The following is a 13,850-nucleotide window of genomic DNA, read 5'->3' as shown; positions in this document are numbered from 1 at the left end:
TATTTTTCATGTCTCCGTGTGCTTATGTGTGCACACACAGTATGCGCACAGATAACAAGCAAATTTAAAATTTATTTTGTGCATACTTTTTTTGTCATTATCTCAGATCAGCATAAAGTAAAGGTCATATGCTCATTAGGCAGATGTATAGGCCATAATATAAAAGATCTTATCTTCTCATCCCAAACACCATTATTTTACTCATGATTTTCCCTAAAAGTCAAAAGCACTTACTGGACTGACTTTCTAACGTTTATCATTCTTCTTGCCCACTGACAGATGGGGTGGGCTTCGTGCATATCCATGTGTTTATGTGAGGTAAAAAAAGACCCCAGCTGAGCCTTTTCACTGAGCCAAAGAGTGTCATTGACTTTCACTGACAAGAGAACCAACACCTCAGGCCAGTTCACTCTTTGCTGGTGAAACAACAGTAACAACATCGGGCTGCTCTCATTCTCTGAGCCTAACAAAAACAGTTACTGGAGGCCATTCTCACTGTCAAGGTGACCTCTGCTGTATGTATGTGTTTGTGTGTAAATCAAGACAACGTGGTAAAAAAAAAAACAACCTTAATTACCTGCAAAGAAAAAGTAGAAACATTCTGACAACAGTAAACATTACTAGGGCATTGAGCAGCTCATTTATTTGCATCATTTCTACACCTCAGAAATACAGATTTGCTTCATTGTTTCTACAGTCATTGAACCATCTGTATAACACCAAGAAAGAATTTTAAATTTATTATTTATGATTCGTAATTTGAAGATTAATCAATTTGTTCCAATTCATAGATATAAACAAGCCTGATGCAACAGGACTGATAGAGTAGCCCTGCACCAATGCAGTTTTAAGATTAAATTAAAATTTATTGGTTTATTATGTCTTTGTACTAAAAACAATTAATCGATTTAATCATTAATTGAGGCGTCTGCAGGCAGGTTTGCTTCTTCAATCATCCACAATAAAACTAGCTAAAAAGTAAAAAAAAAAAAAAAAAGATGTTTCTGTGCGAATGGAGCTTATTCGTTTTAGTGTAAAACTAATCTTGCGTTACGATTCCTGCTGTATATCAGTATTATTTTTTACTTAGCAGGATTTATTGTTTTTGATGAAAACTGCAGCTGCACTGGTATAAACAGCAACAAATACTCTGAAAGTTTGCTTCACTCTGTACATGTGAGTCAACTAATATTCCAAGATAAAAAGGTAATTTATGTTTTTATTATTCATAACATAGAAAATGCTTTTTGCATGTCACTGCAAAATTACTGAAAGAGTGTTTTTGTGTATTGTTTGGTAATTGTGAGTCAGGTTTTGTACAAGTGCTTTGTAATTTTAAAACAATACCTGTTTCTCTGCAGTCTTCTTTTTTTTAGGTCGTGAATAATTTGTTTCAGTAACTGATATAGAACCAAATCTTTGTTTTGTTTTAATGCATTGAACTGCTAAAGAGTTAAAAACAGAAACATAGACATGAAAATAATAATAATAAAAAAATGAAATTACAAGAAGTCTCTTTAAAAACAATATTGTTTTATTTTGTATTTTATTGGTATTGATATATACATGGCATTATTTGTGCTTTTTTATTACCAAGAATAAAACCATAAGGGAACACATCAGAAAACTAAAATCAAATCTTTAAACCAGGATTGAATTATTCTTTTCAAGGTGGATATTCTGAGAATTTTACAAACTGAGGATATAATGAAAGGAGGGAAAAGAGAAAAGCAAATAGATAGGTAGGTAGATTGATAATAGATAGTTCAGAGACACTTGCAGATGGTCCACTGAGGGTAGTGTGAATCTTCAGTTTGTGATGTGCTTTTACCAACAGCAGCAAAGGCACCTGTGGATAATTTAGTTTTAAAAAGAAAGAATGCCTCAGGGTCTTATTCCACACACAAACAATCAAAATCCTTCCACGTTCTCTTTCAAAAGGTTTTCACCACACAGATATGCTGATTTACTCTATTTTATTTAGCTATTGCGGAAATTGGGTTCAAAGTGAGCCTGCTGGAGGCCATTTACCCTGACCCTGGATGTTAAAAAATGTTTTAGCTTCTTAACTTCTATTGTTATGCTTCTGCTGTTTTTGAAGAGGATTGTGGTGTAACAATAGGGGAATAGATTTCCTGATATTTAAGCTTGGGATGTCAAGACGGAACTAAAGAATGGGGATATAACAAATAGGATGTGGAAACAACATCAAGATATGTCATTTAGTGATTGATGGGCAATAGATGAATGATGAGATAGGAGGGCAAAATATTTTTGAACTGATGGAAAAAAAAAGCAGAGAGTAAAGACGGAAGGTAAGCAGGAAGAGTTAAATGGTAAATATACTTCAGATAACAAAAAGCTAAGGAAAGACTAAAGGGAAAAGTGAGCACAAAAACACTATTAATGTTTGAGAAGCAAAAGAAAAGGCCTGATAAAAAGAGCAGAAGGTCTTTCATATAAAAAATAAAAAAGTAATAAAGAAAAACTACAGGATGAGAATGTATATTTTTTATTGACATGGGATGAATCAACCATAGCCTGTTTAAAAGCTTGGCTAAAAAATGGTCTCAAATGTTTAACTTTACATTTATAATTAATTTCACCTTTGTTTTAAATAATTTGCCTTTACCAAACAACAAAAAGAGCATTTTTATATACTCACATAAAGATGTTTCAGAATTTAGATATGAGCAAAAGTGAGGAGAGAGAAAATTCAGCAATAGGTACAACTGTTATGTCAAGGATAAATAGTTAAACCTGTTCCGTAGCAAAACAGACAGATCAATGTTTTTTTGTTTTTTTTTCCTACTTTGGTAGAAGGTAATGTATAAAAAGAAAGACATTTTTCAAACTAGACAAGTGCATCTAGGTGCATAGACATAAGAAAACATTATGGGCTGAAGCAAAATGTGGAAGGTTAGAGAACAGAAATAATGTAGGAAATAATCAGAATCAAGAATAAGCAAAATAACTGATTTGAAACCAAAAAAGGAACAAAAATATATGGAAGTGAATCTAAAAGATCTGAAAATAATATGAGGGAAAAAAGCTGGTGAATACAAGGCTGAAGCACAATTATTTGCATTAGTTATCCTATAAAAGTTGGGGTTGGAGGACATTGTAACTATCAAGTTTAGACTAATGCAGAAGGATCACATAACAATGTAGGGTTTAAAGACTTGAAAGGTAGGGAAGAGGGGGAAGGCCTTTCTGGTATAGATTGGTCCGTTAGGTAGCCTCAGCTTCCCGTAAGACAAACACATTGTCTGATTTAATTATTAGCTACCCATCGGGCTAAGCCAACATATTTGTTTCTGTCTCTTACTGTCGCCAACTGACAGGTTGATTCCACCATTTTCATGGTAGAATTTGCAGTCCAAAATGATTTCTGTTTATCCTAACAAAAAACAGGAGCTTGTTTCCATGGATATTTTGGTCAAACAGTGAACACACAAAGCAAATCCCAAGAGCAATCTTTGTGACTTTCAAACTCTATACTGGCGGCAACTAAAAAAAGGACAGGCAGTCAACAAGAGCCATAAAATGAGACTGCCCATTTATGTCCATGAGTTGTCTTAGTGTAAAATCACCTTTTGTGTCAAGTCATCCATCCTTTTTACTAGCATTGGCCACTGACCAATCCTTATTAATTTGGTTGGTGTGCTGCAATGGCCTCACGCGGGCTGTAGTCCATGTTGACTTTGTCTTTTAGCTTGCATTAGCTTCATACTAAGCCACAGTCCTTATTGAGTCAGTTTCTTACCAACCATTAGCGTCCTGCTGAGCTGTTATCCATGCCATTTGATTGCAGAACGTGCATGAACCTCTTGCCATGCTTTAGTCCATGTTGATTCAGCTTTTTATCTGGCATCAACTTCTATCCATTGCACAATCCATGTTGATTTTGTAGTCTGTTGGCTAGCGTTAGCTTCAAACTCTTTAGTCTGCATGTCCTGTGTGTTTGTAATCCTCTCATTTTCAGCTCCAGAGACAAAAGTTACTGGTGGTTTGGCAGGTGGAGCCTTTCTCAGCTGGGGACAGGTAGAGCTTGCCGTTAGCGCAGGCACACAGCTCATACACAGTCTGTTTGGTGTAGGTGGTGCCTGCAGGTGCTCCTTCCAGTGGGTCTACAGCGCTACCAAGGGGAATGTTTCCTAGTTTAATGGTGTTGGCATCTAAAAAGATCTGTGAAAACAAACAACAACAAAAAAAGAGATCAAACACACATGTTTTATTTAACAACCACATATTGTAAAAATTGTTATGTATGATGATATTGCAGCCTTAAGGAAGTGAGCTCACATGGACTGTCCTGGTGCCTAAAATATCACAAAAACAAACAGCAGGGGAGACAGCTATGTTTAAAGAAAGTGGGGGAAAAAATCAGGCTCTTGGTACAGAAGAAGAGAGAGTACATTGCTGTAGGCAGTGACTATACTCTACGGATGAGTTGGGTTGTCATCAAGAAAAATCTATGGAGACAGGAAGGAAATTTCTATTTAGAAAGAGTCTCTTTTGATGAAGAGGGGGAGTGGGAGTGAATGAGGTAGAGGGCAAGCTAGGTGAAGATGAGAGTAGGAAAATCTGTGGGAGAGCAGAGAGTGAAAGATTTAGAAAGAGATGAGAAACACTCAGTAAAACATGCAGCATAAAAACAGAAACACACACATTTATTTTCATGTTTTCCCCAGACACAAAACAGTCTAATAAATTAGCTGTATTATTCTTTAACAAAATGAGTAAAAGACCAAAATGGACAAAGGAAATTTTAACCATCTTGCAATGTTTGTTTTTGGTTTAGTCATTTTTATGTTGGATAAAGTCAGTTAAGTGTGGCAGCCATCTTTAATCAGACTGACTCAAAAATCATAATCAGTAGTAGATGCACATTCAATAATTATTTTCTCTCCAGTGGTTAGTATAACCCATTATTATATGTTTAACTGATGTTAGATTAGCAACATTAAGAGCAATACAGCAAGATGTCAGTTTTTTTTTCACAAATATTCAGCAGCTAAAAAAATAAACAAATAAAAACAGAAAAAGAAAAAAAAGAAAGAAAGAAAGATTGATATTTAAAGAAAAGACAGCATTTTAATTTTCCATGCAGAGAATAACTTGTGTATTCTTTGACTGCTTTATGCTCTGTTTGGCCAGAATCCCTCCTGACTTCCAAATTCTCCCTGCCTTTATATTGATACAAGTTGTGTTGGGATTCATTACTCAATCCTGCTTTCTATTGACTGCTTCATGCACTTATTTACTCATCAGTGTTCAAGAGAGTTCTCCTTTTTTTCTTTCCATCTCTTCTTTTTCCCCATCTCACACATTTTCTCACAGGCCTAAGGCTGGGCAGTTATCTTGAGAGACATTTGTATTCCCATTATTCACATTCTTCAATTTAAGAAGCAGAAGAGCGAGGAAGTAAAAATGTGTGAGGAAAATAGCTTTGAGTGTAAAAAGATGGGAAGAAAAGCAGAAAAGGGACGATCTGATGGAGAAATGTAAGAAGGATGATAGTGAGAAAATGTCAAACCAAACGGCTGGCTGGAAATGGGTGACATAATGAGAAGGAGTTAAGATGAATCTGGGTGAGAAGTCAGAAGACCGAGGGGTTCAGACACCCCAACAGTTAGTCATCAACTGATGTAACAATAATAGTAATAGTAGCCTTGAAAACAGACTGAAGAAATCTACTTCTGTGGACAGTTTATCAACAGTAATATCCATCCATCAATTTTCTTTTACCCACTTCTTTTCGGGTGGTGGGGAGCTGGTGCCTATCTCCAGCAGTCACTGTGTGAGAGGCAGGGTACACACTGGACAGGTCGTAAGTCCATCACAGGGACACACAGAGACAAACAACCATTCACACTCCCACCTAGAGACACTTTAGAGTTACAGATAAACCTAATGTGAGAGGAAACTGGAATAGGAATAGTTTATATTATAGTATAAATAGTTTAATTCTGACCTGATTAAGAAGCTAATACCTAGTCCAAGCAGAACCAGGATCACTGGGGACTGCTGCTGTCTTATACAACTCCAATGTCAAAGGTCTCACAACAGTTCATGCAAATACTATTTTATAGACCTTTACATCACCATTAGTTTCACAGTGTGTGCTTTTTCCAGCAGAAATATCATGACTACCCTGCAGAATGTGTCTCAGAAGTGCTACAGTTAGCTGCTGCTTTTTGCAAATAACAATAGGATTCTATTAAAATAACCATTTAATATAAAATTGTTTGCAGTGTAAAAGTATATAAAACAGTGTTTACACAAAATGCTATAGAGTTTTTATTTTTAAAATGAAGTTGTTTTTAAATGGCAGCAATCCATTTTGGTTTTAGCTTTTCCGGGACAACCTATTAGCTTATCAGTTCATTTGAAATGAAACTATTTTTTTCCAAACTAAAGTCATTAAAAGAGCCATCAAGAACAGGTAGGGTATTATTGGTTTCTGACCTTTACAAAGAACTCCATTTGAAAAGATTTAAACAATTGCTTTAAGATGATCTAGATCTCTTGAATCAGTGTTTGTATCTCCAATTTTCCTCTTTGAGGGTCAGTGAGGATTTTAATATATAAAACAGAGCCATTTAGACATGTAGACTATGCTTACAAGAGCATGCACATAGAATCTCTATAAAAAATATTTAAAAAAAATTGTTTGTTAAACATTTTGATGAATCTGTCCAGACCAATGAAACAAAACATGAAACTATTCTTTGTTGGGATTTTATTTTCCTCTTCACTACTTTGCTCTTTTTCAGTGCTGGTTTTATCAAGCGTACTGGGTGATCTTATCACAAGTGGACAGGTGTGAAATCACTCAGAACGATTAGAAGATGCATTCTGTTTCAATCACTCAGGCCACATTCATCAGTGGTGTCAGGTGGTTTGTGACACTCGTGGCCACATTCTCTTCCCAGTGTGAATGCACAAGTGAGCTGGGCTTCTCTGAAGGACCACCTACTCACTCGTTACGACTCAATGCAAGCCCCAGCATTTGCTCTAGAATGTTTTCTTGCTCTTTCAGTTCCCAAAAAATTACATTAAAAAAGCAGTCGCAAGATGTATTATTCACAAAAAAACCCTCCTGCTGTCTTTTGTGCTAATCTCTGCAGCAGCAGTGATTATAGCAGTGTGCACTGCAGCATCAGTAAATGGGATTCATGCAGATCTTAAACAGGTTAACGTCTGAATAAGGGTTTACTTCAGATTATTGAAATGTGTTTGTGATTTTATAGAACCAAAAACCTACAGTATAATTGTCCTTTTTGTTACTCAGAGGTATGCTCATTTGCATAACTGAAATTCAGTCACAAGCTGTCACTCAAGATGCACTTAAAGATGCATATTAGTAACTGGTGGGAACATATGTACTTACAGTGTGCTTAAAAATGACTGAAATGTAGTACCGGGTTGATAAGGTGCTTGTAGTGTTTTCACTAAACGGTACAAAGATTTTTTTCATCTAACAGACAAAAACAACAATCCACACACAGGCAAGAGCCAATCATTCACATGATCTTTTCTTTACCCATAGTATAAAGTTACATTTATTTGGTTCATTTAAGAAGGCTGATATGAATTTGAAGCAAATCCAGTTTAAAATTGGGACCAAAATGAAACAAGTTTGGATATAAAACTTCACTTCAGTGGTCTGGTTCCTAAAAACTATCTTGGTCATCAAAAACAATACAACAACAACAAAACAGCTTTAACCACAAAGTCATTATTGAAGTCATTATGGTGTCATTACCTAAATTAACAATTTCTAATTAGTTTGCTGGAGGTCACTTTAAAAACACACTTTGGATACTCTTCAATAAGAAGACTGTGGTTAGTCACATGACTGACATGGCTGGTCAGGTATGTTTATCGACAGATCAAGTTGATGATTTATAAATGTACATGGAAAATACAACTTTTTGTTATAAAATGACTGACACTGTTTGTTAGTGGAGGAAGCAATTTATTTCCACATAAAAGTTTTATTTTTGTTTATTTAAATCAACCTTTTTGGTTTAATCTAAGCACATATAACAGATTATTTTGTCCTTAGCTTCTACTTTAATCAGCTTGTTGTCTGTCAGTCTTTTTGCATGTCGCTCGAGGGAGACAAACTCAAATCCATACAGTTTTCAAAAAAACAGATCAGTCTCGCTTTTTTTTTTGTCTTAAAAGTCATTTTACCTAATTATTTGTTGGCTCCAGGCTTAGTGGCAGCCTTGAATCTTAATAATAGCCTTTAGCAGCCAGTAGTAGTTTCAGTGGCATGTGAGGAATGATTTATTAAATTTAATTAGGATGTGTTCGAAAACCTTGCGAGCGACTGGTTCTGTTTGCTCAGAGTTGACGTGACAAGTAGAATGGAATATGTCTTAAATGGTGTTTTTTTTTGTTTTTTTTTACACTAATTTAATGGATAAGACAGGCAGCTGTAATCATGGTAACAGGACATTACACTGACACTAAAAGTAAATGAAAGTCTGGAGCCAAAATTAAAACTGCCTCACAGGAATAATGAAAAGATTTTGCAATTGTGCTCACGAGTGTGCACAAAAGACAAACAACTGCATAATCTTACCGTGTCAGGAAAATGAAGTCTTCATTTTATGATGAAATACAAAGGTTAACACTCCAGTTTAAACATCAGATCGGTAAAATTAAAAAAATAAAATATGGGCAAAGGAGTTTTTTAGATACAACTGTGTACATTCATCCAGTTAGACTTCCATGCTCATTGGTTTTAATGAGAGACAGTTACATTAGAGAAGGCACTTTAAGAGCAAATGAAAAAACATAGGTGTAAACCTGTCCCCTTGTGCCAAGCACAGAAAAATGCCACTAGACATCTCAAAATGTCAAGGTATGCGTCTAACAGGTCCCTGGTGTATTTCTGCCATCTTCTTTTTATCTTCCTAATAAAAGCTGCCGCATCTCAGTTATAGCCTTATGGGGTAAAGGGCTCAGTCACATTTGGCAGTATAACTCAAATCTAATTCTAACAACATGTTTGCCATTAAAACAGAAGCCTAAAATAACCTGGAGCACGGCAATGGGATGGTGGTGATGATGAAATTTTTAGTGTGATTGTGTGAGGAAAGTTGGTGGTTGTCTTCCATAACTACAGAGTAACCATGGCAACAAACAAAGGAAGGGAGGAGAAATAAATGGGGAAGAAATACAAGATAGAGGAGAAGAAATCAAGAGAAGACAGTAACAGAGATAGACACGTATGGTTGTTGTAACACGCAAGATTGATAGTATAAGAAGGCTGAGGCGTAAACAGACAGATGGGTGGAAAAATGAGGGACAAATGGCAGCAGAAGTTATTTGTTGTTGCCTTAAGTTGGATTAGTGCCAGCATTCATACGGATTGAAAGTGCCTGTAAGTGTTAGGTCATACTGCTGTCATCCACACATAAGAGTCTGAGAACAAGTGTGTGTTCTGAAGGACACATCAGAAAACTAACTGCGAACTGGTAACAGTCAACAGGGTGTGATCTTTGGATTTCAGCTTCCCAATCCTTGCGAGGGTCATAAACTTTGAGATATCTTTAGGGCCAAGGCCTTATTAAGAGAAGTAAGATTTTTCAATCAATACAAAATCTGGCAGAAAGCCACTCGACAGAAAAAAGCACAGGGGTGTGATGTTTAGGCTTTTCTGTTGCTGTTAGATTTCAGCTGCAGCATTTTGAACCAACTGCACAGGAAGTCCTAACTGAAAGTAACAGAAGTCAAAATGAAATACAAAAAAATCTGTATAAAATTTTGCAGGTTTGCAGTTAAACAAATATTTTTTGAGATTGTCTTAAGCCAAAGGAACAAATCAGAACATCATCTTTGACTTTAAGAAACTGTGGTAAAAAAAAATAAAATAAATAAAACAATTAAATATTACTCCAAAAACATTAATTTATTTCACAGTCTTGAAAAAGGATGAAAAAAAAATGTTATTATTGCTTATTATATTTTCCAGCAGGTCAGTGGGGTTTCAGTGTTAAAAAGTTGGCAGCACAAAATTTTACTGCAGAGTGAACATTATCAATGTAAGTATGACACTAGGAAAAACAGTTTAATTGTCAGGTCCTGGGTGCATTAACTGGTTTAGGTGTGTTTAGAGCCAGACCAGATGAAAGTACCAGGTTTAAGATGTGGCCTTTAGAACATGTTGCCTCTATAAAAAAGTGAAAGAGGTTAGGACTCCGAACTCTAAGAACTTAGAGGTTTGGGAATGTGACGGACAACTTACAGTAACAAATAATAATGTTTTCCTGAAAATTCTTTTGTTTAAAATGTTGTTATGGATTTTTTATTAATTCAGAAATAAGTAGCTTTTTAGGGGACCTGTAAATTATTATGATTAGTGAGGTACTTTATTTAGTAACCTATAACTTAAACTTAAACTTAAAACAGCTACCTTTCCCTTCCAGGAAGTTTGGATAAATTAAAAAAACACAAAATCAGATGGACTAGTGTTTATCAGAGCAACAGAACCATTTGGGAATAGGCATGTCTAATTATTATTAAAAGTAAAATCATTATTAAAAGAAAGACTTTGTGAAAATTCCTTATATATCATAAATGCACAAGCCTGCGTGGGTGCCTGAGAATGTGCATAAAGCATGAGTTTATGTGTCTGAATCCATCTTTTTCTAACACCAGTTTAGCAAGCGTGTGCCTTCTGGCAATGAAGAAATGGGAAACATGCAGGGAGTAGCAATTATGAAGGGTCAAAACATTTTTCATGGATGATTTCCTTCAGCACAGCCAAGAAACGCAAAAGAGGGAGACGGGTGAGTTGACAGAATGGAAGGGAAGGCAGCATTATAAGCATAAGAATTCTTTGTTATGAAAAGACTTGAAAATAGGACAAAAGCAATGCATATGAAGTAGGTAAGTACAAAAATGCAAATGGAAAAGGAAATGCAGAAAGTAAAAAAGAATTATCCTATTTCTGATGTTTTTTGATTCTATTTTCTTAACCTGACATAACCTAAGAGAGCTTCCAAAAATGGTGAATGCTGAATTTCAATAGCTTTGAGGAACTTCCAATTATGAGCCACAGCTGTTTAGTCTGGTTAAAGTCTGAGTATTTGTCTAACCTTTCTTAATCAAGATGTCTACTTCTCACCCTCACTGCACAACTCTCTCTCATGCAAAATGTCCATTTATATGTGCAATAAGCAACGCATCACATGAAACTTGTTTTTGCTTTCCAGTGCTTTGGAAAAATGATGGAGGCTTTTTCTGTCCACCAGCGAAACCTGTGCTTTTGGGTTTTTACACTTTACAGGTTGTGATTTTTGATGGGTTTTATTTCACAGCAATCTGAGAACAAAAAGTAAAAATCAAAGAACAGAATGAAGGTTTCAGAACAAAAAAGAAAGATTTAAACTTTTCTAGGAACACAATTTTTCAATTTTTTTTTTAAGTTTCAGACAAATTAAAGCAAATCTACACCCTGGCATACATATTTTTTAAGTGAAGACAATTTTTTGGATGGAGATTTTAAGCATAAAAACCAAGAAACCTGCACCCAATTCAAAAACATGTTCTTTGTTAAACTTTGTCTGTTTTCCTAAATAATATGTTCATTTGAACTTATTTGCATTTAGTAGATGTGCTCTAACCAATGTAGAACATAAAATTACACTCATCTGTTAGTCATTTTTTGAACTTGTACTTTAAAAATGATAATATAATTATTGGCTCATTTCTAATCATTTAAACTTGCCTGGTTGACTTGCTAACTCTGAAATTGTCCCTAGGTTTGAGTGAAAGCGTGAATGGCTGTTTGTCTCATTTGTCTCTATGTGGCCCTGTGATGGACTTGGAACCTGTCCAGGGTGTCCCCTGCCTCTTGCACAGTGACTGCTGGAGATAGACACCAGCTCCTCATGACCCAAAAAGGCCAAGCAGATCAAGAAAAGGAATGGATGGATGACTTGCAAACACGTGTATGACTACTTTGCATGAAGATTTTAATTGTTTGTTCAAAATGGCCTCTTCTCTTTGGTATTCCTAAAGCTGGGACATATCCACTTTAGAAAAATCAATACCTAAGAATGTGCAACTATACTAAACATGTGAAGACTAAAGGTAGAATTATCTGAATGTTTTCTTTCTTGGGGCGGGTGGGGAGAATATGAGCATGTTGGCAGTAAAATACAGGTCTCTTATCCAAACAGATTGCAAAAAGTGGTGGTTTTAAGCAATCATAACAAATTTGGGTGAGTTTGTTAGATGTTTGTTGGCTGACATATGAAAGATTGCCTCTGATCTTCACATCTACATCTCAGCAGGAAGCAAATACGCATATTTCCTAGTGTCAAAATCTAACGACTTCCTTTCATGAGAGCTGCCAGGCACTGAAATAAACTGGAAAATGTTGACTTAAAAGTTTTTAACAGAGAGGTTAAAGTTACTGAGAGTGGAAAGGAGAGAAGTATAGAAAGGTATAATGCAAGTTCAAAGGACAAAAACAGAAGTATTTCACCAAACACAAAAAGAATTCTGCCCATATAAACTAAAGCACACAGTATATGACTGTCTAGCCATAGCTAACCTTACCTCCTTTTTTTTTCTTTTCCTTTCTAGTCCTACTCCCCCCCACAATCACACACGGAACACACACACTCCAACAACTCAAATAGGTGGGTGGTGGTGAAGCTATCTGAGTGTATTACACAGACCATTAGGCTTGTTGAATGGACAGATGCAGGAATGGGACTGACAATGGACCAAATGACAGAGGCTGAAGTGAGACTGAAAGTATAGCAACCCAGATATAGACGAATGAAGAAAGATAACAGTGCTAGACTGGTCTTCTGTATCGCATCGGCGCATACATACATGGAAACACGTGCATCCAAACATGCAGTTATGCAAATTCGACAACACGTGGAAAATTATGGTGCTGCGACAAACTAACGTACCCGTGAAACCGACAAATATCCCACACATTGAGAGGCTGAGAACAAATTGCATCAGACTGACAGAATCCCAAACATATCTCCCACAATCACCTGAGGGAGTGTGAAATATAGGCTAATAACTTTTCTGACACAAATCTCACCTTTTAAAAAGCATCAACATCTCCCAGCTATTGGCAGGTATCTTCTAATCTGTTATCCGTCTCTTATAAACACACATACACATAAGTGGAGTCTTTAAAACAGTGGAGCTGGGTAATAAAAACCAGCTTTGGAAATAAACAGAAAACCCATGGAGACAGAAAATGAAGGTGCAGCTGCTGAAGTGTGCTCAGAGTTCACTATATGAATTTGTGTTTTGTTTGTATTTATTTATTTCTGTGTTTACATGCATTTTGGGGAGTCTGGGTTGGTTTTTGTGTAGGTTTCCATGTGAGAGTGTTCTCTGTGCGTAAGGAGGTGAGTTTGTTCCCACATACTGTACACAACTGTATCTATTTATTTTAGAGCATGTTTTTGAGAGCTTTGTATGATTTGTGTCTACTGTATGTGGGTGTTTATATATCAGCACTGGCATGTACGACAGGGAGTTACCTCCTGCCAGCATTCTAATTTGCTCACCATTTTGCCTTACACCCCCAGGTGAAACAACAAGCAATGAGGGAAAAAAAGCTACTCCCAGTATACCAGGCTATAATACCTCCCGGCTAAGACATTTTAATAAACCCCAGGATTGTGTCAATGAACAACAAAACCCAAATGTAGCCCTAACTTTGTGAAAACTTTCAGTAATTACTCAGATTTTACTTCAATGAAGTCAGCCATAGTGAGGGAAGCTCATTTTAGATATAAATTTAAGTGTTCCATAGCTGGAAATGTGATAATAAAAGCCTTCAAGAT

General features: G+C 36.0%; 1 protein-coding gene across 1 annotated transcript in view; it reads right to left on the bottom strand.

Annotated features, from left to right (window-relative positions):
• Window positions 1-1,559: 1,559 nt before the first annotated feature.
• The window catches only part of LOC108241435 (zeta-sarcoglycan), a 271,208-nt gene continuing 258,917 nt past the window's right edge, over window positions 1,560-13,850 (bottom strand). The window contains exon 8 of the mRNA XM_017425577.3: window positions 1,560-4,188. Within this exon, the coding sequence (XP_017281066.1) occupies window positions 3,982-4,188 (207 nt within the window). The 3' untranslated portion in view covers window positions 1,560-3,981. The remainder of the gene's footprint in view (window positions 4,189-13,850) is intronic.

This window comes from Kryptolebias marmoratus, linkage group LG3 (genome assembly GCF_001649575.2).
Source record: "Kryptolebias marmoratus isolate JLee-2015 linkage group LG3, ASM164957v2, whole genome shotgun sequence".
NCBI lineage: Eukaryota > Metazoa > Chordata > Actinopteri > Cyprinodontiformes > Rivulidae > Kryptolebias > Kryptolebias marmoratus.
This window is presented reverse-complemented; position numbering and strand designations above follow the sequence as displayed.